Here is a 26,346-nt window from a genome sequence, read left to right as displayed (position 1 = left end):
TTGCAGCTAAATCAGAATCCTAGGACATGACTCTTAATGACCATGGGTGGGCAAAAAGGCATTCGGAATGGGAATGATTTCTTACTTCCTGCTGGCTTCCCCATTGACTTTGCTTGTAGGAAGCTGGCAGGGAATGTTCAAAATGTTCCCCCCTTCCTCTTTCCATATTCCCTTTCCAGCTGGCAGGTAAGTGGCTGCTGCCAATTGGGGGAAGGAAGGAGGGAATGTGCAAGTAGTTAATGCAGTGCAAACCCAGAAGGTCTGGCAGATGGTGCAAGGGTGGTTTCCAGGGCTCCCCATTGACTTATTCCCCTAAGCACTGATTTTGTTAGTGGGAAGGTGGCAAGGAGCATCATATCAGTTCCTTCTGGTTTCCTTATCGACTTCTGGGAAGCTATCAGAATATGTTAAAAGTGAGAATCATCTGACCATAGTTGACCATGGCAGTGCAGTGGAGACACTGAACACCATTAGCACAGTGGCACTGAAATGGCAGCAGCTGTCCCAAATTTCATTTCCATGGAACTCATGGGTTCCAGCATTCTGTAAGTTAACTTATTTGGATTTTATTAGTTCAATAATTGTTGTCCTGCATCTTCCAATCTCACCCAATTTAATGTTACAAACAAATAAATATGAAACCTTTAGTAGTATATAGGTTCAGTGACATAAACCCTTCCAAAAGAATTATTGTTGGGGATATGTTAATTAAACAAATTACTCAATGAAATCCTGCAAGTGTATTAGTTTTATAGTGGAGTATTAGTTAGATTTTTTAAGGTTTATGTTTTATCCACATACTTAAGGTAAAACAACTACAAATGTTCAAGGAAAAGAAATAATAAAATTATACACTATAGTAAAACACAGTGTATAATTCAGCAGAAAGCTCTTCTAAATTGCTCATAAATAAGGCATAAAGTGATTTACTGCAGTTTACCATTCAAATGAATGGGAAGAAACAATTGCATTGCAATCCTAAATATGCTTCTAATCTGAAGTGGGTTCTAAGGGCTTAGTGATGCTTAATGAGCATAGATTTATGGAATTAGTATTCTGCTGGTGTGAATTATGTGGTACGATTTAAACTAGAGATCTGAGATTCAAGACAGGTCTTATTTAAATTTATAATTCAGGATTAAAATGCTGTTTTTTGTTTTAAAAAGATCCATAGGCTGTGATAAGGAAGCATCAAAGCACCTACAACTACTTCATCTTTTGAAATAAAAGGATGAGAATAGCTAGGGCAGTGAATTTGTTAATTGAAATTGGTCCTGCAATGTGGCACTGGATGTCTTCCCATTTTCTTCTTTAGTTTTTTAAAAATATTCTATCTGCACCTCTTTTCAGGCAGGGATGTGAAGGATAGTACAACAGCCTCTGAATTGCCCAGCAAAGAACCTAAATTATCCTGAACTAATGCAATGAGTTCTATCCTAACTGAATACCAAACCCTTTCAAAAGCTGTTTAAAAGGTATGCTGTAATTTTCCCATTTTTGTTTCTAGGATAGCTGGTTTAACCTTGTCAGTAGTGTAGATGAATGTTGACTTTTCTGGGCTTGGCTTTGTTACATGGTAAGGTGCTCATCTCTGTTTCAAAGTCAAAGAGCCAGTGCTGTCCAAAGATGTCTTCATGATCATATGGACAGCATGACTAAACGTCAAAGGCACATGGAATGCTGTTACCTTCCCACCAAAGGTGGTTCCTATTTTTCTACTTGCATTTTTTACATGCTTTCGAACTGCTAGGTTGGCAGAAGCCAGAACAAGTATCAGGAGTCACTCCATTATGCGGTGCTAGGGATTCAAACAACCAAACTGCTGACCTTTTTGATCAACAAGCTCAGCTTCTCAGCCACTGACCCACCACATCCGCTTACTGGCATTACTGTATACAAATGTCCCCATTTGTGTTCATGAATGTGCTTCGTTGGAGTAATCTGATGGAAGCTTTATGGAATCAAAGCAGTCCCCTTGCAGCTTTGCATATTCCTTGAAAGCTAACATTCAAGTGTGGACAAACTGTTTTTAAATTTTCACCCTGGAATATTGCTGAGAAACTTTAGAATTACATTTTTGTTAAATAAAATTAGGTTAAAATATCAAACACATAGGCTTGTGTTAGAAAAATATATAGGGCTGATTAACATAAGATTAATCTTTGTATGATTCTCAATTGCTGTTGGATTAAGAGCCGAGGTGGCGCAGTAGTTAGGGTGCAGTACTGCAGGCCACTTCAGCTGACTGTTATCTGCAGTTCAGTGGTTCAAATCTCACCGGCTCAAGGTTGACTCAGCCTTCCATTCTTCCGAGGTGGGTGAAATGAGGACCCAGACTGTGGGGGCAATATGCTAACTCTGTAAACCATTTAGAGAAGGCTGAAAGCCCTATGAAGCGGCATATGAGTCTAACTGCTATTGCTATTGCTATTTGGAATAATATTTCATAGTTATGTTTCCACGGGAATTTCTCTGACTGTGGTACTACATTTTTTTTTTACTATTGTGACATTTAAAATTGCATTACAGGTATATTTATGGATTATTGGTTCACATAGTTCACTTCTAAATGAATATTTTGTATTCATCATTTGTGCTCAAATTATTTTAAATGTAACGAAAGCTTATTTATAGGTATCAAAAGCATTCTTCTTTGGTCTTCATCCTACTTTAACGCTAGTGTGAATTACTCATTTGTGAAGAAGAAATCCTCTGGATGTCTTCTAATGCAATGTTACATTTTTTTTTGTCTTCACATGTTGCAGCTGAAAAAAACCCACTAAAGTCATCTTGAAGCCCTGCTCACCACACACCCTACATAATGGGATAAATTAATAGAAAACATGTTTGATTGATTTAACATTTTTTTGAGTTGTCACTTTTGTTTGGGTTTAGCCCTCAAGTCTGTTTACTCATTCTGATTTTATGTCAAGAAAAGGAGTTGTGATAATCCCATAATTAATCTGTAAATAGCCTTCCTGGACAAACAGTGGTTTTAATAAGATATATGTTAGTTATTTCCCAATCAACTGACTTGGAATATTAGGATGAAGGCTGTATAATAATAAAATTGCTACAGTAATGGAGGCTGCAGTATTGGGAGTTATTACTATTATGTTTACTTATGAGTAATATATGAATATCTTCTGAAAATGATCCTGTGTGTTTAAATAAACATAATTGTACATCAAGAGGAGAAACTAAATGTTCATATTTTAGTTGTTTATGGCATCTTGTTTAATAACAAAAACATGTTTCAAAATAAAACTAAAGCAAGTCCTTGTTAGCTTAAGTCAAATATGCTATCTTTGATATCAGGAGAAGAAATGACTATTGGAATTGGTGAAGGCCACGACAGTACTCATAGAACCAAAGTGGAACCCTGGAAAAACCAAGCTATTGTTTGATTAGAAGTGATGTCCAAAGTGGCCAGACCATAGCTGGAGTATATAGATAGTTTTCATTTATTGATCACCATTGGGGCAGGCAACTCTGTTGCGAGGCAATGTGATCAGAAAATGAAATTCATGTTATTTCTAGTCAATAAGTCAATGATTTCCACATTGACTTTGCTGGTTTGAAGTTAGCAGTGAAGATTTCAAATTGTAATTATGTGACTATGGATATGCTGCATATGTGATAACCATTGTAGGCCTCCTTTACAGTGTCAAATGGGTCTGACTGCAAATGGTTGTTCAACAAATGATAGGTTAGCGAGGGCCACCTGGATTCCCTATATGGTACATTTGATGCATCATGATAGCACACAAACCAATATATAAACCAAACCAAAACCAATACTTTAATCAAGGAATTATCAAGGAGAAAACCACCCTCCCACCAATATTGGTAGGGCATCCCACTGCACATAAGCAGGGAACAAACCTGATACTCATTAACATCAATGAAGTTGCCTTAGTTGGTAACTAGTTTGAATTTGATTTCTGAAGAGATATGTAACTTACACAAAGTTAGATGTCTTCTACGAAAACAAATGCAAATGATGCAAAACAAATGTACTCCTCTCAAAGTAGTCTTGCAGTTGTCGTAGAAATAATTATTTCTGAGCCCTTCAATTTATTCACACTATGCTCCATTTAGTTGTTGACCTAAACATTTTTTATTTCATTAGGCCAGCAAATTTGTGTTCTGTGAATGGATTTGCCTCATATATGTCAGGGATGAAATGCTGCTTTTTCCATCTTTCTGGCTAAAATGATTTAATCCTTCCATCTTCATAGAAATTAAGAAATCTCCATATTCATTGGGACATATATTTCTCGATTCTTTCTTAATTTCTAGAAATGAATAGAATAGAATAGAATAAACAGAGTTGGAAGGGACCTTGGAGGTCTTCTAGTCCAACCCCCTGTTTAGGCAGGATATCCTACACCACTTCAGACAAATGGTTATTCAATCTCTTCTTAAAAACTTCCAGTGTTGGAGCATTCACAACTTCTGGAGGCAAGTTGTTCCACTAATTAATTGTTCTGTCAGGAAATTTCTTTTTAGTTCTAAGTTGCTTCTCTCCTTGATTAGTTTCCACCTATTGCTTGTCCTACCCTCAGGTGTTTGGAGAATAACCTAGCTCCCTCTTCTTTGTGGCAGCCCTTGATATATTGGAACACTGCTATCATGTCACCACTACTCCTTTTTTTCATCAGACTAGGCATACCCAGTTCCTAAAACCATTCTTCAAATGGTTTAGTCTCCAGTCCCCTAATTATCTTTGTTGTTCTTCTCTGCATTTTTTTCTACAGTCTTAACATCTTTTTTACAACCAAAATTGAATGCAGTATTCCAAGTGTGGCCTTACTAAGACATTATAAAGTGGTATTAACACTTCATGTGATATTGCTTCTATCCCTCTGTTTATGCAGCCTAGAACTTTATTGGCTTTTTTGGCAGCTGCAGCACACTGCTGGCTCATATTTAAGTGATATTAAGTAGGAAGAGAAGAAACCATATCTTTGTTGCTGGGGTGAGAAAAAACTTCCCTGTTAAATCTGAGCCCTGGATTTCTTCAGCTTCTCTTTTCCATTTTCTTTTGGTGTTGTATCTTTTAGATTATAAATTTGAAGGTAGTATTCATATTTACAATATTGTTTACAATATGCTTTTATTAAATAACCTCAAAAAAGATATCTGTAGATGCAGAATGATTTGACAGCTACTTTGGGAACACTAAGTAAACTGTTCTACTTGTTCCATTCATTATTATTATCATCCTATGAATCTTTGTTTTGTGTTTCAGTTGAACAAAAGTCTTTAAATGTATACTCCTTTGCCAGAATGACTCAAGTATTCAATTGTTTAGAAGAGCAATAAACAGTGACAAAATAAATGTAGCTCTTAAATCACCATGTTTTAAAATTGTAAATTATCTTTTATTTTACCAGCTTCTGCAACTTTTGAAGACTTTCAGATTCGGCCACATGCTTTGTTTGTCCATTCCTACAGAGCACCAGCCTTCTGTGACCATTGTGGAGAAATGCTGTGGGGGCTTGTACGTCAAGGGCTTAAATGTGAAGGCAAGTGAAAGATCTACCTTTACATATTTTGCATGCTTCAAAATGTATTGCAAGTTACACACACACAAATGTATGTATGTATGTATGTATGTATGTATGTATGTATGTATGTATGTATGTATACACACACATACATACACACATAGGAAAAGAAAATGTAATGGTGAAATTTTGGAACATACAATAAGATATGTTTGTATGTGTGGAGAAAAGACATACAATAATATAATAGTAGAGTTGGAATGGACCTTGGAGGTCTTCTAGTCCAACCTCCTGCCTAGGCAGAAAACCCTATACCATTTCAGACAAATGGCTATCCAACATCTTTTTAAAGACTTCCAGTGTTGGGGCTTTCATAACTTCTGGAGGCAAAAATTCCACTGATTAATTGTTCTAACTGTCAAGAAATTTCTCCTCAGTTCTAAGTTGTTTCTCTCCTTGATTAGTTTCCACCCATTGCTTCTTGTTCTGCCCTCAGGTGCTTTGGATAATAGTTTGACTCCCTTTTCTTTGTGGCAACCCCTGAGACATTGGAATCATGTCTCCCCTAGTCCTTTTTTTTCATTAAATTAGACATACCCAGTTCCTGCAAATGTTACTCAGATGTTTTAGCCTCCAGTCTCCTAATCATCTTTGTTGCTCTTCTCTGCACTCTTTCTAGAGTCTCCACATATTTTTTACATTATGGTGACCAAAACTGAATGTAGTATTCCAAGTGTGGCCTTACCAAGGCATTATAAACTGGTATTAACACTTCACGTGATCTTGATTTTATCCCTCTGTTTATGTAGCCTAGGACTTCGTTGGCTTTTTTGGCAGCTGCTGCACACTGCTGGCTCATATTTAAATGGTTGTCCACTAGACTTTCAAGATCCCTCTCACAGTTACTACTATTGAGCAAGGTACCACCTATACTGTACCTGTGCATTTTGTTTTTCTTATCTAAATGTAGAATCTTACTTTTTTCACCATTTAATTTCATTTTGTTAGATAGTGCCCAATGTTCACATTTGTGAAGATCCTTCTGTATCTTAAGCCTATCTTCTGGAGTGTTGGCTATTCCTACCAGCTTGGTGTCATCTGCAAATCTGATGAGTTCCCCATTTATCCCCTCATCCAAATCATTGATAAAGATATTGAAGAGTACTGGGCCTAAAACAGAGCCTTGGGTATTCCACTGCATACTTCCCTCCATGTAAATGCAGTTCCATTGAGCACTACACATTGAGTGCGGTTTGGCAGCCAGTTACTAATCCATCTGGTGATGATGCTGTCTAACCCACATTCTTCTATTTTATCTAGTAGTGGGTTATGATCTACCTTATCAAATGCCTTACTGAAGTCCAAGTAAACTATATTGACAGCATTCCTCTGGTCCACTAATTTTGTTACTTTGTCAAAGAATGCAGTAAGATTAGTCTGGCATGATCTGTTTTTGACAAACCCACATTGGCTTTTGGCTATTACTTTGTTTACTTCTAGGTGTTGGCTAAATCATTGCTTGATTATCTTTTCCAGAATCTTCCCTGGTATTGAGGTCAGGTTGATAGGTCTGTGGTTTCCTGGATCTACTTTTTTTCCCTTTTTTGAAGATGAGAACCACATCAGCTCTTTTCCAGTCCTCTGACAGTTCCCCGGTGCTCCAGGATCTCTGAAAGATATAGTTCAGTGGTTCTGAGATCTCGTCTGCCATTTCCTTTATAACCATGGGGTATAATCTATACGGTCCTGGTGATTTGAACTTGTCTAGCATAGACAGGTGCTCACTTACCATTTTCTTCCCTATTTTAACTTGTGTTCCTTATCTGATTTTTGTGGTGCTGTTTTTGATAGGTTGGACTGTTTTATCCCTTTGTGTAAAGACAGATGCAAAAAATGAGTTACTGTATTTTTCAGAGTATAAGAAACACCTTTTTTCCTCAAAAAAGAGGCTTAAAATCTGGGTGCATCTTATACATCAAATACAGCATTTTATTGCATCCCAAAGCGCCGCTCCCTTCACAAAAATGGCCATGCATACCCTTATGGAGGCTTTCAGAGAGCTCCTGGGGATGGGAAGGGTAGAAATGAGCAAAAAATGGGCTGTTTTTTGCCCCGCCCAGCAGCACTTTATAAGCCTTTTATAAGCAATTTTTTTGACAAAAAAGGCTCCATTTTTGTGAAAAACAGGCCATTTTTTGCTCATTTTTGGCCCCCCACCCCCCAGCAGCACTCTGCAAGCCCCCTCCCCCCAGGCTATTCATGCCTTTTCTGGAAGGTTTTCAGAGTGTAAAAACTTTTTTTCCCTTTCTGAAAGCTCTTTAGTTAGAATAATTGATGAGAATTAGATTGATCAAGTGCTGTGCCAGCAGAAACAAGTCTTAGGTGCTGCTGATTGTCAGTGATTTCCTTCTCCAGCGCATGGATAAATACATCTGGAAACATCTACCTACCAACCTACCTACCTACCTACCTACCTACCTACCTACCTACCTACCTATTCTCTCTCCCTACTGTATTTCTCCCTTTCTCTCTCTCTATCCCTCTACCTACCTACCTACCTACCTACCTTTCTCTCTCTCCCTATCTATCTACTGTATTTCTCTCTCTCCCTCTATCTACCTACCTACCTACCTACCTACTCTCTCTCCCTACCTATTTACTGTATTTCTCTCTCTCTCTCCCTCTATCTACCTATCTACCTACACTCACTCTCTCCCTACCTAGCTACTGTATTTTCTATTTCTCCATCTCTCTCTGTTTCTCTCTCTCTCTATCCCTTTATCTATCTACCTACCTACCTACCTACCTACCTACCTACCTACCTACCTACCTACTCTCTCTCTCTACCTACGTACTGTATTTCTCTCTCTTTCTCTCCCTCTCTATCCCTCTATCTACCTACCTACTTTTTTTAAAAAAATTGCCTCTTCAAAACCTTGGTGCGTCTTATACTCCGGTTCATCTTATATTCTGAAAAATATGGTAAATAGTTCTGCTTTCTCCCTGTTGCTTATCACCTCTTGCCACTTTCTCCCAGCAATGGATCAATTGTTTCCTTAACCTTTTTCTTGTTTTTAACATGTTGGAAGAAGCTTTCTTTTGTTATTTTTTACCTTTGTGGCAAGACTTTCTTCATTGTGAGCCTTAGCTTTCCTCTCTTCATATTTACAGGCTTGGGCTATTTGCGGATATTCTGCCTTAGTTAGGTCCCCCTCTTTCCACTTTTTATACTTATCTTTTTTGTCTTTCAATTTATCAGAGAGTTCTTTATGCAGCCATGCTGGTTTCTTTCGGGAGCTGTTATTTTTCTTCATTTGGGCGCTGCTTTTTTTTTCCCTTTTCCTAATCTTGTTCTGGTTTCTCTGATGAAAAACAAAGAGAGGGTGAGGAATTCCGAGTTCCAATTTAAAAAAAGTTTTTATTTGGCTCAGCATGTTTTAAAAAGTGCAGTCCTTTTTTTATTAGAATGACTTGCAACTTATGTATAACAATATTTCTAAAAATGGTCAGTGTTCTTTGTGTATATTCAAAATAAGTCAGTAAAGGTCTAAAACAGAATAGCCTGATGTTACAAATGCAAATCATTTGTAGGGAAAAGGAATTATATATCTGTTTGCTGAATTTAGCTATTAAAGATAGGAATGTTGCTGTAACAAGTACAAGAACAGTTATCTACAAGTAACACAGAGATTCTTAGAACAGGTAGCAAGCATTTATTATTATTGTGAATAAGAAAAGACTCCACAAACACAAAATTAAGCACAGGATTGTTTTAACTTCTTGAATGTCCATGAGTTTAATTGATTGGTGTACTCTATAAAACTGACTGATGTTGATAGCAGTTGTGGCAATTTCTAGTGCAAAGGAGAGCAATGAACTATAAGGGCAAACTTTTAAAGAGGAATATGTTTAAATAAAAAGGTTACTGATGTTTTCCTTCTGTAGTTAGGATTGTTCAGTACTAAAATCTATTTGTTATTTTTTAAAAGTAACTCTGTCATATAAGGTCAGTAGGGTTTCATTGCCCCAAAGCATGAATATTAGTGCATTTTTCCCTAGAAGGGCTCCCATTTTGTATTTTTTATGATGCCGAAACCATCTCTAATTTTGGTCTTGAAAACTCTAGTTGTTTTGTCCATACAAGGTTCAGGACGAGGGCACTGAATGACATACACTATGTGAGCTGGAACTTGTAGCAAGTATAAGTCAAATAATAAAATGCATTGAAAAGGTTGTTTTCTGCGTGCTTACAAAATAAGGGGAATTCTTGTTTACACAACATGGTCATTGCAGGACTTGCTGCTTCTTGGGGATATTTTCCTTGTGGTGAGGATACCCCTCCCCATCTTTTTCATCCTTTGAACTGATAAAGAAACTCTGCAAGGGATCACTAAATATGCTAACCTTGCCTGTTAGTTGGTTTCGTATAAACAAGATTTTTCATGCTGGTTCACAGAAGTTCATAGAAACAGGCTGAAGGGTAGATTTTAATGGTGACCAGTAAATTACCCAAACTGAACTAAACTAAAGCTCTGTGATAGTAAAAACAATTTTATAACCACAACTACTACAAGCAGAACATTTTTTTTACTGCACTGATAAAGCACCAAGGAAGACTAAAGAAGAAGAAAAGGATATTAGGAACTATGGTAATGCAGTGGTTAGAATGCAATATTGCAGGCTGACTCTGCTTGCTGACTGCCAGCAGTTTGATCTTGACAGGAATCAAGGTTGACTTAGCCTTCCATCCATCCAAAGTCAGTAAAATGAGGACCCCAATTGTTGGGGGCAATATGTTGATCTGTAAACTGCTTAAAGAGAGCTGTAAATCACTGTAAAATGGTATTTGTGTCTTGGTGTTATTGCTGTTGTTGAAAAGCTACATATTTATTTTACTTACTAAATATGGATTTGAATTTGGATCATTTCAGAAAGAAAAAAATCTGCGCTCAAGGGAAATTTATTAATATAAGGTGTGTTAGATCATCCCTAAGTGAAGAACCTTTTTCAAATCTAATTGCTTTTTTAATGCATGTTCTTGACAGCATAAATGGAGTCCATATGTTAGAGATTCGTTAGCATATTCCAGAGTATAAAAATTTACTTTGATGAGAAGGACTGTGTTACAGAAACAAAGCATGGAATATTGGTGAACCTGTACATTTTATTTTTCATGCTTACTTAAAAATGCAAACTTAAAAAAACATAATAGCCTTTTTATAAAGTTCTAGTATTCATTGCTCTTGATTTCAGTTTTTCCATCATATTGTAATATGGAGTAATAGGTTTTTATTTTATTTTCAGGATGTGGCTTAAACTATCACAAGAGATGTGCATTTAAAATCCCTAATAACTGCAGTTGTGTCCGAAAGAGGCGATTATCAAATGTTTCATTAACAGGACTTGGTAATATCAGAACAATGTCTGCTGAACTTTCATCTACGCTTGCAGATGAAGGACTCCAGGTACGGAATGTCTAAATGTTGAAAATAGTAGGCTGAGTAATGAATATATTTGAACGTTTTTTTGTAGTGTAGATGGGCTTTTCACAAGTGTGTCCCATCATAAATGCTTTTGGAATCCCATAACCAAACTCATTGTACAAACAGCACAACAGTTTCTACAAATGAGGGGGAGGGGATCTTAGTTGCCTCTTATTTCTTCAGTATGGTAGAATTTTCCAAACTTTTGTATCAAACTGTTCCAGTAAGATAAACATGTTTGGGATCAAAAACATTCCTTAGGTGGGTTGTTTTTTTGGGTGGGTGGGTGGGTGGGTGGGTTAGTGGAACCTTTCGCTCCAATCTTCTACCATTCTTTTCTTTTGAACTTTGAAAAGTTACAGTAGTTCATTTCTGGTATTAAAGTTCAAACTGTAAATTACCCAAATATAATTTTATGGCTTTTTAAAAAATAGCAAAGAACATTGAATTTTGCATGAGCAGAATTTAATTTTCACAAAAGAATTTTCTTTCTTTTTTAATTAAAAAGAAGGAAAATGAGGAAGTCTGTGTTGCTAGCTGTGTTTACTTTGTTGGCAATCCTGAACTTGTTGATCAATTAATTTTATAGAATCTGCACGCATTTTAAAAATGAACAATTATGTAATGAGAATGCATGTATTAAATAATTTCATGCAAGTTTCAGTTTGTTACATTTTGTTCTAAACTTTATATTTACTTTCTAAATAATATTGCTCTACATTTTGTTTTCCCCTTTTTCTGAATGTGATCTTCATTTTCTAGATTCCTGCAAGCCCCAGTTTTGAGGTGGGTTTTTGTTTTTGTTTTCTGTCATATCAAAACATATCAGGAATTCAGCCTTTCTAGTTTTGTTGTAAATTTCATGTAAGACTACAGATCGATCATGATTCCTTAGTTCTATACAATTGGAAGTTGTAAGAATGATAATAGTATGATTAAAACATATATTCTCAGTGCAGAAATAAAACATTGAGAAATTCTCCTATAATTTGAGATGCATTATGCTGCACTACTTTAAGAACACAGTGGAAAAGGCATATTTTTGCCACATATTAGCCAGAAATAGGGATATAGATAATGTATCAAGGCTTCATTATGCTGTATCATAACATAGCTAATGCCCAGGAGACAAGGCTTGTAATGGAAAATATTGATATTTTAAGAGGTGGTTCATTGCAGCCTAATTCATCCAAAACTTTCATTTTCATTGTCAAATATTATTTTACGTATGCATTTATCAAACTGAAACAAAACTTGTTTCAATATAGCAAAGTGGCTTATACCTCAAGTGAATAGAATAGAATAGAATTCTTTATTGACCAAGTGTGATTGGACACACAAGGAATTTGGTGCATATGCTCTCATAAGGAGAATAAAATACATTCATAAAGAATAAAAAGATACAACACTTAGTGATAGTCAAAGTTACTAATAAGCTATTGAATCGTACTAGGAAGCAAGTAAAAACAATATAAATCGAAAGATGTAAGCAACATGGTTATAGTCATAAGTGGGGAGAGATAGATACTAGGAAGGAAGAAAAGAATAATAGTAGTAATACAGTCAGTAAATTATTGACAGTGTTGTGGGAATTAGTTGTTAAGCAGAGTGATGGCATTCAGGAAAAAAACTGTCCTTGTGACTAGTTGTTCTGGTGTGGCATCGTATAGCATCGTTTTGAGGATAGAAGTTGAAACAATTTATGTCCAGGATGTGAGAGGTCTGTAGATTTTTTTCACACCTTGGAGAAAAGGGTTTAAACGATTATACCCTTTTAGCTGAAAAAAGAGAAAAAATATTTTGTGATTAATGGGTTTGGAGATTAGGGTTTTTTATGGAAAGAAGGAAATTATGATGCAACGTTAGACAGAGATGGAAAAATTGTATCTATAATTGTTCTCAAGAAAATTGGAAGCCACTACTGTTTTCTTTTTTAACATTTTATTGTTTTCTTTATTTTTTTACTTTGTTAAAAATTGTTCAATAAAAATAGTTTTAAAAGCTTAAAGGAAGAAAATGCAATGCAAGAGAAAAAAAGTTGAAGCCCTGTACTAAAAAGATTAAGATGCTTTGTGCATTAGAGGTTTTGCAAACAAATAGATTGGTGACAGTAAAAAGAAAGCATCTGAATTTGAAAGTAGATGTGTTGATAGATATTTGGATTAAACTGATAGGGAAGTTTTGGGATTTCAGGTGACACTTCATATTTGATATCTTGAAACAAAGCAAAAATATACTTTGTTAAACTTTCTCTCACACACAGAAACACATTTGTGTATGTCTGTGTATAGGAAGTTAGCACCCAACCCTCTCCTAGAAGAATGAAATATTCTAGGAAATATTAAAAAGGCAGAATATTGTATTTCCCTGTATGAGAAATGGAGAAACATGTTGTTTAGGAAGGAAGCAGACTCACTCTTAATAGCCCCCACCCTCTTCAATAGCTAAGGTGACCAGATTTTCAGATTGGTAAAGAGGGACACCTTTGACTGGGGGGGGGGGGGGGCTTGATTAAAAATTTTATATGGAGCAACAAAAATTTTCATACAACTCAAAAATAGTATTGTAATATTTTTTTTATTTCAACATAACTACAATTTACAAATATAAATTGTAACTGTTGCCAAACATCAAAATTTTGATCACGTGACCATGAGGATGCTGAACGGTCGCTAAGTGTGAAAATGGTCGCTAAGTGTGAAAAATGGTCATCAGTCACTTTTTTCAATGACATTGTAACTTTGGTCACTGTACCACCTTTCTTGCCACAGTTCTTAAGTGAATAACTGCAGCTGATAAGTTAGTAACATAAGTGAATCTGGTTTCCCCATTTGACTTTGTCAAAAGGTGATTATATGACCCCAGGACACTGAAACTCTGTTTAGACAGAGTGTCTTTTGTCTTGCCCTGGTTAGGATTTCTTAAGCAAATCCACTGGGCTTTCAACATGAAGCCAGAAAATCAGAACTTTTTTAAAACGCCCCAGGACATGGGACTAATTGTTAGAAATCGTGACTGTCCTGCTGAAATCGGGACGTCTGGTCACCTTATCAATAGCCCACAGCAGATCCTAGCAGTTAAGAGATAAAGAGATAGCTAAGTCTCTTCATAAGCAAATGCCTTCCCAAAGGTAGGATTAGACCTTTAACTGTCTAGCAATAGAACTCACTATATGGCACCTGGGGAGATTATATCACCCAGCAAGGTTTAACCAAGCTTGGGACTCAAGACAATACAAAGTTACCCCTGCATGGCCCCATGGGAATCTGACAACCAATCAGAATACATTTCTTACACAGGAACCGGAAGCTCCAAGGTGGGCCCCAAGAGAGGGTATAAATCTCTCTCTCTCTCCCACCCATGTGCTTTTCCTTTGCCCAGGACCAAAAAACCCATGTGGTCCTATCGACCATTTTCCAAGCAGCTTCTATGTTTCCAGTGTCTTTCTCCACTTGGAACTGAATCTAGAAGGACATTTCTTCAGTAAATGTGTGTTCACCGAAATCCTTTATATACCTTCATGAAATCTCGTTCCACATTCACTAACAAAATGAAAATTTCAAGAAACAAATAAGCCACATAATTAGAATAGTTAGCAAATAAAAGATGACTCTATAAGGTAATTTTTAAAAATATCACTTTGAAAGTCCAAGGAACTAGAAGAGTTTGTTATGACTCCAAAAAGAACACTCTGTTTGTGCCAAGCATGTTTTCTCTCAGAGATGGATGAAGCTGCCATGATCAAAAAGATTGCTTGTTTAGCTCTCTATTGTTTCATTTTAAACAAGTCAACAGAAAAGAACAGAGATCAGAGCAAGTGGTGTGTATAGGGTAGTTCAAGACAGTTTCAAACATTTAAGTTTCAAGACATTAGGTCAAGGATGGATCTACAGTTTAACAAAACTCTTTTAAGGTTTCATTTCTGAAAACAAAAAAGCAGCAATATTACAACTTGGCAGTTTGCATTACGGCACTGTTCTGAGAGCTTTGGGAGCCACAAAAATGGTGACGGGAAGGCCACAGGTAGCTCAGAGGCCCAAGTCTGCCTAATTGGATTTAGGAGCTTCCACAATTTTCTTCCTTTTGTGCAGGCAATCCTGTATTTGGAAGATGAAGATCTATGGATATTTTTCTTTTCAACTTTGGTTATAGTTAGCCAAAGCTGAACTTTGAATGTTTGCTGTTGAAAGGATAGTTTAGATTTAATCAGTTTTTTCCTGAAACATTTGGCAATGTGGCACTTGTAATGAAACCTCCATAGTATTTGCAAAAGGTTCCTGTAGTATTTCAAAGATATTATTGCCCAGACTCAGAATACTTGCTGCAAATTAATTGGAGCAATTTGCTTATTGCATGACAAACAGCTGGCTTCTGTAGTTTCCATAGTGTAATCTGAGCAATTGTTTCCTGGTCAGTATCCAAGCTTCCTGAGTCAGGAATTCTGGCAAGCTATTCGGGGAGGCTGGACCAAAGAAATCTGTAGCTAAGCAAAGCATAGTGGATTAAAAAAAACAACAACTATGCCTTTGATACAAGAAACCTAATATTTTTGCAACAGAATATAATTTTGTGTTGAAAACTTTAGAACTAGTGCTACCTTTTATGCTAATGAAACATTTCTATCTCACTAATCATATTTCATTTTGGGGAATTTGTGCCTATTGCCCTGCAGAAAAAGATTTATTTATAACAATAGGGCTTTGTGCTAATTTGGGTTCAAAAGCACAATGTATTATATTGAATCTATCACCCATTTGCAGCTCCTTATGAACTTAAGGACTCTGAATGCCCTGAAGCACCTTTTTTATTTTACACTGTTCTTTGTTTATTATTTCTGACTATAGATTCCTAGAGCTTCGAGAGATGAAAGAATACAGGTAGTCTTCGACTTACAACAACAGTTGAGCCCAAAATATCTGTTGTTAAGTGAGACAGTTGTTAAGTGAATTTTGCCCCATGTTAAGACCTCTCTTAAGACCAAGTTGTTAAGTGAATCACTGCAGCAGTTAAGTTAGTAACAGGGTTATTAAGTGAATCTTGCTCTTCCATTGACTTTAGCAATAGCCTACTTATATACCGCTTCACAGTGCTTTACAGCCGTCTTTAAGCGGTTTATGGAGTCATCCTATTGGCCCCAACAATCTGGGTGCTCATTTTACCCACCTCGGAAGGATGGAAGTCTGGGTCAACCTTGAGCCTGGTGAGATTCGATCTGACAAACTGCTGGCAGCGAGTGATCAGCAGGAGTAACCTGCAGTACTGCACTCTTACCACTCCGCCACCGCGACTTTGCCTGTCAGAAAGTCACAAAAGGTGATCACATGACCCTGGGATACTGCAACCATCATAAATATGAAACAGTTGTCAAGCATCTGGATTTTAATCATGATCATGGGGATGCTGCAACCGTCCTAAGAGTGAAAAACAGTCATAAGTCACTTTTTTCAGTGTTGCTGTAACTTTGAAAGGTCACTAAATGAATGACTGTAGAAAGAGTTAAGGCATCCTTTCACTTTCTTATCGAAGATACTGCTTTAACTTTTAGTCCCAGTTTTAGGTCTTCTATTGTCTGCTTTTCATTAATAGAAAACATTGGCAGGGAATATTGTAGAATTGTGTTGTGGGTGTTACTCAGTCATTTAAAGGTGGATCTTCTTAAATGACATAGGAAGCAGGGCTTATTACATTAACTATGTTGGACTATACTGTCCCAATATATAAAGATACATTCAAAAACCATTCTAAATATTTCTGATTAAACAAATTGATAAATTAAATAAAATGCAGAAATGTTTCAGTTTATATGTCTGTGGTAGAAATGGACTAGTTTGAAGTTCAATTCTGTTTTTCTCTTCATCTCAACTAATCAGTTCCAAACAATGATTTAATAATATCACTATTTTGTATTTTGTATTTAAAAGTACACAGTCTTCTTATACATGTATTCTATAGCATTATATATTTTTTCATGTTTACTAAATAATATGCTGGAGACCTGATTAGATTTAAAATTAATCGTATTGCTGAAATTGAACATAGAAGCCATATTTACGTACATTTGGCCAAGTGTAGAATTTTTCATGTCCAGAAGTCTCAACTGATAATCCACTCTGATGTTCTTAAGGGCTGCTTCATTACAAATGCTATGTGGGTAAGGGAGAAAAGGCAAAAAGGAATTCCTGTAAGGAGCCTGAGAGACTAGTGGAGTGATGGCGAATCTTTTCGGCACCAAGTGCCCAAACAAGAACGTGCGTGCATGCGCGTGTCCATGCACCAGAAACCTGTAGGCCAGCTGGCCAGTGCACACATACCTGTTTTTGTGGCCTGAAAAAGAGCCTGTTTTGGCCCTTTTTCAGGTCATTTTGGGGCCATTTTCTGATCATTTTCCAGCCAATTTTGGCTTGAAAACAGCACAAAAAAGGACCAAAAATGCACCCAAAAGAGGCTGGTTTTTGAGCATTTCTCTAGCCATTTTCTGGCTGTTTCCCCAGCATTTCTGACCTGAAAACAGCCCCAAAACGCCTAAAACTAGGCCAAAAATCCCAAAAAGGGCCAAAAACGTCCCCAAAATAGGCATTTTGGAGCATTTCTTGTGCCATTTTCAGGCCATTTTCCAGTGCTCCAGTGCCCACAAAGACCAGCTGGCAATCGTGCACATGCCCACAGAGAGAGCTCTGGGACGTGTGCCATAGGTTCGTCATCACAGGACTAGAGTATATGTTTAAGGTATTTAAAATATATATATATATATGCAAAAATGCCTTCCATACTAAAATGACTTTATGTATCTTACTGACCTATTGTAGCAGAAATCACCACCTGATTTTTCACTTGGGAGAGAGAAGAGGTCCAATTCACAATCACACATTGGGCGACCTATTCAACTTGACAAGATTTTACTTTCCAAGGTTAAAGTGCCTCATACTTTTGTCATTCACTCATATACAAGGCCAACAGTTTGTCAGTACTGCAAAAAATTACTTAAAGGACTTTTTAGACAAGGCTTACAGTGCAAAGGTAAGTGATTTAGAACTGAAAGCATGATCATAATGCATTTGTTTTAACAAATTTAAAAATATGTTAATATTTTATTTGTTACTACTGTGTCCTGAGTTATATGCTGATATAATTCCTAGCTGGTGGGATACAGACAATGTCAGCTGGAAAACGTATTTTGAAGAACAAAACCTTAATTCATTTGTTTGCAGCTGCACTAAACTATACAACTGTTCTTATCATCAGTTTGGAATATGAGAGAGATAGCTTACACTATATGTCTCCAATGTCTGTCCCAATTATTACACTCTAATGCAGTGTTTCTCAACCTTGCATGCTATGAGATATGACAATGGGCAAATTCTGCACATGAGCTGTGATGGCGCAGCGGTTAGAATGCAGTATTGCAGACTCGTGACCTGACAAATGTGCGCCCGACAACAGCGCACTGACAAAACCGTGGCGATAAAACCGTGACATTGACAGCACGCTGATAAAAGAGCGCCGACAGAAGCGCGATTACGTTTAAGATAAGGGTTAGGGTTAGGTTCAGGGTTAGGGTTAGGGTTAGGTTTAGGGTTAGGTTTAGAGCGTGCTTCTGTTGGCGCGCTGTCATCGGCACGCTTTTGTCGAGCGCACACTTGTCGGTGAACCTTGCAGGTGACTCTGCCTTCTGCCAGCAGTTTGATCATTACCAGCTCAAAGTTGACTCAGCATCCCATCCTTCTAAGGTTGGTAAAATGAGAACCCAGATTGTTGGGGGCAATATGTTGATTCTGTAAATAGCTCATAGAGTGCTATAAAGCTCTATGAAGTGCTACATAAATCTGCTATTGCTATTTGGAAGTACACTACAGTTTAATACTGGGCAGTGCATGTGCAAACCAGATTTTAGCTTTTCAGCAGGTCATTAGGAAATGTGTGATTATAGGAATTTTTTTCTACATTGATGATTTAGTGTACCATACAGTAAACAGGCTCGAATCTTTGAACAAGTTTTCAGAAATATGTTATTTAAAGATAATTAGCTATTTTAGCTTTGATGCTTGAATGTCTCCCTGAATGTATGTCTGTTGCTTATGAAACTTTCATATGCTGTAAAGGAGTGAAGAATAAAACTTCTTGTAATTAGACTGAAATCCTACTGTGTCCGTCATAGTAACAATCTGTAACAATGTAGCAAATTTGGAATGAAGGATACAAAATATTAAATGATTTTGAATATATGATGCAAAATATGCTATAAATATACAAATAGGATGCACAAGTTCTTAGTGCAGGATTCTCTCTGTGATTCATAGATAGCAAAGCTTTCTTAAGAGGTAAAATGTCATTCTTCATTTGGATGTACTTTGTCACTGCCTTCTAAAAATAGGCTTACAATATATTTTATATGATCCTATACCAGGGGTGGGTTGCTAATCCCACTCCAACCGGTTCGGTTGGAACGGGGCCGGCGGCATCCTCGTGCACGCGCGCAGTTCACGCATGCGTCTTAGTGCCTGCATGATGCTCTAGCTGCTTGCGGAGACTCGCGCAGGCGCTGTATGTGCCATCCAGCTGCTCGCGGAGAATCGCGCAGGCGCTGTATGTGCCATGTACCTGCGTGGAAGCGCAGAAGCCTTCAAAGACCGGTAAGGAGCGCGGGCGGGCGGGTGGGCCCTTCGCCGTTCCCGGAAGTTACTTACTTCCGGGTTCACCGACCAACCGGTTCGCGGGGACCGCCGTGAACCGGTTGAAACCCACCCCTGTCCTATACTGTGGAATCCCTAGTGCCATGAAATGGAGTGTGCTCCCAACATAGCAGTTTGAAAGCATGTAAAAATGCAAGTAGAAAAATAGGGACCATCTCTGGTGGGAAGGTAACAGCATTCCGTGCACTTTTGGCGTTTAGTCATGCTGGCCACATGACCACGGAAACGTCTTCAGACAACGCTGGCTCTTTGGCTTTGAAACAGAGATGAGCATCGCGCCTTAGAGTGTGGAACGACTAGCACATATGTGCGAGGGGAACCTTTACCTTTTTACTGTGGAATAGTCACTTGATTGAATTGTATGGAATAGCTGGTAGGGAAGTAATTCCAGGAAGAGGAGGAAATATATGGAATTCATTCCCAGCTTTTTCACATGGCATTAGACCTTGGATTGCTTGAATTAAGATCTGTTGTCTGAGTCAAGAACCACTGTCTCATATCCAGCTTTAACAAGGTTCTTTGTATCTGAAACTGTCACTTTATAACCCAGCAATTTGTGCAAATCATGCATCTTTTCTTTAAAAAGATTGTAGATTCAACTGCCACAAACGCTGTGCACCTAAAGTACCGAATAATTGCCTTGGAGAAGTGGCCATTAACGGAGGTAAGTTGTATCAAGGATATTAGTATACTGTACTCTAAAAACTATTTGAAAAAACAGCAATCATTTATTAGTGAGATGAAGAAAAAAAACGTAAAAAGATGTGGAGACTCTAGAAAGAGTGCAGAGAAGAGCATCAAAGATGATTAGGAAACTGGAGGCTAAAACATATAAAGAACAGTTGCTGGAATTGGCTATATTGAGTTTAATGAAAAGAAGGATTAGTGACATGATAGTAGAGTTCCAATATTTGAGAGCCTGCCACAAAGACAAGGGGAACAAGTCTATTTTCCAAAGCACCTGAAGGCAGAACAAGAAGTAAAGAAAGAAAACTAATCAAGCAGAGAAGCAGCCTAGAACAATCTACTGTAGAACTAAGGAGAAATTTCCTGACAGTTAGAACAATTAATCAGTGGAACAACTTGCCTCTAGAAGCTGTGAATGCTCCAACACAGGAAGTTTTTAAGAAGAGATTGGATGTTTGTCTGAAATGGTATAGGATCGTGATGGCGAACCTATGGCATAAATTCCACAAGCGGCACGTGCAGCCATTTGTTAGGGCACATGAGGCATTGTTAAGTCAGCTCCTGTGTGCATGTGCACGCTGGCCAGCTGACTTCTGCCTTCTTTTTCAGCTGTTTTTCGCCCTCCGGAGTGCAAAAAATCACCCAATGTGCAGACCAGAAGTTTGGGAATGGACTTCCAGTTTGTGCATTGGGCCGTTTTTCACAGTCCGGAGCCTTCAAAGAAGCCTCCTAAAGGCTCTGGAGGGTGAAAAACGGCCCTACGGGCAACCCGGAAGTGACTTCTGGGGGCCTCCAGGGGGAGGGAAGCTGTTTTTGCCCTCCCCAGGTTCCTAGAAAGCCTCTGAAGCCTGGGGAGGGCGAAAAATGGGTCCATCACAGGCCAAAAGCTGGGAGGGGGAAAGGGTCACACGTTCATGCACAGAGGGGGTTTGCATGCATAGCATTATGGGTGTGGCATGCCCGAGCATGACGCCCCCTGCGCTCCCCCACTTTTGCATGCAATCCAAAAAAGGTTAGCCATCACTGGTATAGGATTTTGCTTAGATTATAGTGTGTCAAAGAATGTGTATGTCAATAAGCCTTAGATTAAAATACTGAGAATAGCTATTAATACAGTTATTGTAAATGTAATAATCTAGTCTTTAATAATTCTAGTCCATAAATAATACATAAGATATTTGAAGTCTAAAATATAAATACGTAATTTTATTTAAAAATAAAATAAATCTTCTTGTTATACATAATTTGTTAATGTTGTTGTTAGTTGTGAAGTTGTGTCTGACCCATCACGACAATGTTCTTTCAGGCCTTCCTGTCCTTTACCCTCTTCTGGAGTCCATTTAAGCTCACGCCTACTGCTTTGGTGACTCCATCCAGCCACCTCATTCACTATCGTCCTGTTCTTCTTTTGCCCTCAATCTTTCCCAGCATTAGGCTCTTCTCCAGGGAGTCCTTCTTTCTCATTAGGTGGCCAAAGTATTTGAGTTTCATCTTCAGGATCTGGGCTTCCAAAGAGCAGTCAGGGTTGATCTCCTCTAGGATTGACCGGTTTGATCACCTTGCAGTCCAAGGGACTTGCAGGAGTCTTCTCCAGCACCATAGTTCAAAGGCCTCAATTCTTTGGCACTCAGCCTTTCTTATGGTCCAACTTTCACAGCCATACATTGCATCTGGAAAAAACAGTTTTTCTAATTTTTTTTAATGCATCAACATAAGTGAATTCCATATTGGAAAGAAGCAAGCAGCCTTCAGATTTTCTTCTGCAGATCTTGGACCAACTCTGTGATTGTTGACAAGCCAAACCCTTTTCTTGATATTGGGTCTGCTCACTTTTGGAATATAGGTTCTGGCATACAATTATCATTCAACCATTTTGGAATAGACTTTGACCTAAAAATGTTGTCCATAACTGATCAAAAAAATAAATGAGACTTAAATATTATACATGCTACGGTCACTGCAATCAAGGTCTATCATGAAGTCGACATTTAGGAACCCCAGAGTTCCTAAAGAGCCCATTTTAAAGTTTCTATAGACAGTTATTAAAAATATTTATATTCCAGAAATAACAATTGATCAATGTTGTCTTTATAACATACTTTTTTCAGTAGTGCAGTCTTTCAGTATTTAGAAGCAACTTTCCTGTGAAGAATCTCTTAAAAATGAATCAATTTGTAGGCAAATCATATTTGCCTCTGCAATTGTTATGTCTGCCAAAGGGGAATGACTTTCAGGAAATTACACAAGGGTGTTTGCCATCCTTAAACAACCAGCCCAGGATTAGAAAAAATGTTTATTGAAAATTCTTTCAAGAGAGAAAAACAAGATTACAGTACTAGTAGTTACAGTATTATATTATTCTAACTAAAGATAATTAAGAAAAACAATTTCTTTCTGGCACAAAACATGTAAGCTTACAGAAAAAGATACTAGAGGAAAGGCTGATTCCCCTAGTGTGTTTTCAATTTTGAATAAAGCTGATAAGAAAATACTTAGAAATGACACTTTGTGACAAAGATTTGAATTTTACACGTTGCTATTGATTTCATGAAATATTTTTTTGTAATCTGTGGATATTTTTAATATATTTACAGGCTTAGCTTTCATATTGTAATGCACTATTTTATTCAATGTGGGCTACAGCAAAATGCTAAAATGTTGTTTAATTTTGTCAATAGTTCTACTAATCATTATTTGCTCTCCTGTCTTTAATAACACCTGGTGATCTGCTACTTCATAAAGTCTTTGACTTTATTTTTTTATATCTTCTGCTCCTCTTATTCTTTTTTCAAGTTTTTGAGAAGATTTTGGCTTAATCTAGTTTTGTAATTTATATAATTAGATAAAATGAGATTAAAAAACTAGTTATATCTAACTACATGATGTGCTACTTATTATTCATGCTTTTCCCTCACTTGTGTTGTTTTCACCTATATGCATCTGATTACAGCAGATGGAAGCCAATATTAGCTGATCTTAAAAAGCTAAAAAATATAGATGAATCAGAGATGAACAAAAAATACAGGGTGTTACATTAGACAGAGAAGTTGAAAAATATCATTAAAGGCAGTCAATGTCTTTGACCAGGACAAACTATTTATATTGTTGCCAAAAATAATATATATGTGAGTCCATGGAATAATTTATCTTTACCTTATATTCATCAGGCTTTTGCATCCCACAGATAAAATGGATCATTATGTATGCCTACATTGTATATAAAAGTTGTGCTGTTTCTTGCTTATTGATAGGAAGAATGCTTTGCATTGGCTAATATGCTAATGCATGGTCACATGCATTGTGTAAGTACAAGATAATATTTTTTGTAGAAGTTAGAGAATATTCCTGATGTAGTTTCACTTCTGTTTTCTATATTTATTGTAGACATAAAGGTAGATATACTGTTTAGATATAACATTCTGTTCAATTAGCTTCATCCAATGACTAAATTTGTATTCACCAATGAGCCAGGAAGTTTTATTCTTCCTTCTCTCAACTGCATAATCTGCTCCAAAGATAAAGAGCCCTCCAAAGCAGATTTAGATACTTGAGGATGAGATAAGGTTTACTTAGGTGATCTGGGATAATGTAGCCAATTCAGCTTGAACTATTTTTCCAGATTGTTATAACAATGTCGTTTTTTTTTAAACATTCCAGACTTGCTTAGCCCTGGAATGGAGACTGATATAGTGATGGAAGAGGGAAGTGATGACAATGACAGTGAAAGAAACAGTGGCCTCTTAGATGAAATGGAATATTCTATGGCGCCTGATGCTGAGATGGTGACTGTGAATCCAGGTGATAGTGGAGACATGCAGGACACTGATCTTGACCATGATGAGAGTAACAGAATGATCAGGTAAGTTTAGCATAGTGAGTTTAGCATAGTGAGAGAGCAGTTTGATCTAGTGGTTAAGATACTTGACTAGATAGCTGGAGACCAAGTCCTAGTTCTGCCTTAGTCATGAAAGCCAGCTGGGTGACCTTGGGGCAATCACACTTTCTCAAGCCAACTCACCTCACAGGATGGTTGTGGGAAAATAGGAGTAGAAAGGTCAGTTGGATATGTTTGCCATCTTGAGTTTCTTGGTTCTTTTCTCCAAGTGATATCATACTGAGATCAAATGATATGTGTCTAAATTTAAAGTTCCATGTTAGTTTTATTATAATATAATTTTAATGTTCTTCTTCATTGAATGTGTCAGATATAAGGTAAATTATATATGATCTAGATAAGGAGTGCCAAACTAGCAGACCATGGGCCGGAGGTGCCACACACAGACCATGCCCATCCAAGCTCCACAAATGGGAAAACATCACGTAACAGCAACAGTGATGCTACGAGTTTGATACTTGTGGTCTAGATCAACCTTCTGCACAGTGCAAATGCAATTAGATCATACAAAACAGGTAGCCATGTAGCTCTTTTTAAAACCTTCTAGTGACATTTCTGTGTTGGTTCATTATATATAACAAATGAATGTGATTCTAGATATTATTATGCTGCAATAAATAGCTGTTTAGAATTACATGAGTTGAACAAGTAACTCTTTAAATTGTCTCTCTTTGAAAGCTTCATTCAAATGATGTTATTCATTGCTGTTCTTTTTTCAAGCCCTTCAACAAGCAATAATATCCCATTAATGAGAGTGGTACAATCTGTCAAACATGCAAAAAGGAGAAGTAGTACAGTAATAAAAGAAGGATGGATGGTTCACTACACAAGCAAAGACAGTTTGGTAAGTAAGTAATTAGCTGAACCTATTCATTTATTTAACACTGAAATAAAGAACATTCAGGGTTCTTTGCAGAAGTCTTTCATTGTTCATGATTACATTGTGTATGCTGCAGTTTAATTTCCATGTATACAAAGTGCTTCAAGAGTCACACAAAAAGCAAACAACCTGGGATGGTGTTCAAAGAAGTATACAAAGGGACACTCAGGTGTTGCCACAACATAGGTTTCTTATTGTATGTATTGGAATAACATCTAACGTCTATTATTTTCTAAGTTGTAACATTTCATTTAAGAGTTTTTATAAAGGGAACAATCCAGTGGTGGGTTGCTCATCCCGTTCCAACCGGTACGATTGGAACGGGGCCGGCGGCATCCTCGTGCACGCGCGCAGTTCACGCATGCATCTGGAACAATCCCTGTATTGAGTAATCTTTTCTCATTGATGTCTATAAGAATAGATATTTTGTCTTATAGAATAGATATCAATGTCTATAAGAATAGATATTTTCCACCACATATTCCATGGTTCCTTTCCATTAGCTTATGTTGATTAGTATGAAATCAAGAAAAGGAAATCCCAACTTCCACTCTGCAGTCTGGTGCACGGCTACAGCCTTTTGGGAACCGGGCCATGCAAGCAGTGGGTGAGTGCGCGAAGCTGCATTTGTGCAAGCGGCACACACACAAAACCAGTCCCTCTCTTCCCCCACTGCCACTGGCGGTCCACAAAACTGGAAAGGTTGGGGACCGCTGGTCAAGAACAGCTTGGTTGCCTGATACACTGTTATTTGATAGATCCCAGTTTCTTGCTTTGAACAGTGCCTTATGTATAATCTGAAAACAATATATAAATTTAATAAATTAATTAATTAATATCATTTTTCTAACACTTCAATATTTCACATATAATACCAGTATTGACTCAAAATGTTGTATGTTAATCAGTCTATATCTGATCAGTTAATGTGAAATGATAAATAGAAACTTTGTACAGTATAAATGTTGGCAAGGAAAATATTATTTTACCCAGGAGAAAATAAAGTCTTCAGAGAATAACATAACAAAATATGCAGAGAAAGCAGCACTACTGGAGATTGGATTTGACACATTACTTTTAGGCAATATAATATTATATATTATATAATATATTATGTTTTATATTGTATTGTATTATATTGTATTGTATTATATTATATTATATTACATTGTATTGTATTGTATTGTATTATATCATA

The 26,346-nt window shown here is 37.1% G+C and overlaps 1 protein-coding gene across 1 annotated transcript in view; it reads left to right on the top strand.

The window, feature by feature from the left end:
• PRKD1 (protein kinase D1) overlaps nt 1-26,346 on the top strand; it is a 114,771-nt gene that overhangs the window by 67,559 nt on the left and 20,866 nt on the right. Inside the window, exons 3-9 of the mRNA XM_032237096.1 lie at nt 5,400-5,531; nt 10,818-10,978; nt 11,759-11,782; nt 17,803-18,013; nt 20,273-20,350; nt 24,031-24,232; nt 24,989-25,112. Coding sequence (XP_032092987.1) covers nt 5,400-5,531; nt 10,818-10,978; nt 11,759-11,782; nt 17,803-18,013; nt 20,273-20,350; nt 24,031-24,232; nt 24,989-25,112 — 932 coding nt within the window. The remainder of the gene's footprint in view (nt 1-5,399; nt 5,532-10,817; nt 10,979-11,758; nt 11,783-17,802; nt 18,014-20,272; nt 20,351-24,030; nt 24,233-24,988; nt 25,113-26,346) is intronic.

The sequence above is a fragment of the Thamnophis elegans genome, chromosome 1 (assembly GCF_009769535.1).
Source record: "Thamnophis elegans isolate rThaEle1 chromosome 1, rThaEle1.pri, whole genome shotgun sequence".
Taxonomy (NCBI): Eukaryota; Metazoa; Chordata; class Lepidosauria; order Squamata; family Colubridae; genus Thamnophis; species Thamnophis elegans.
This window is presented reverse-complemented; position numbering and strand designations above follow the sequence as displayed.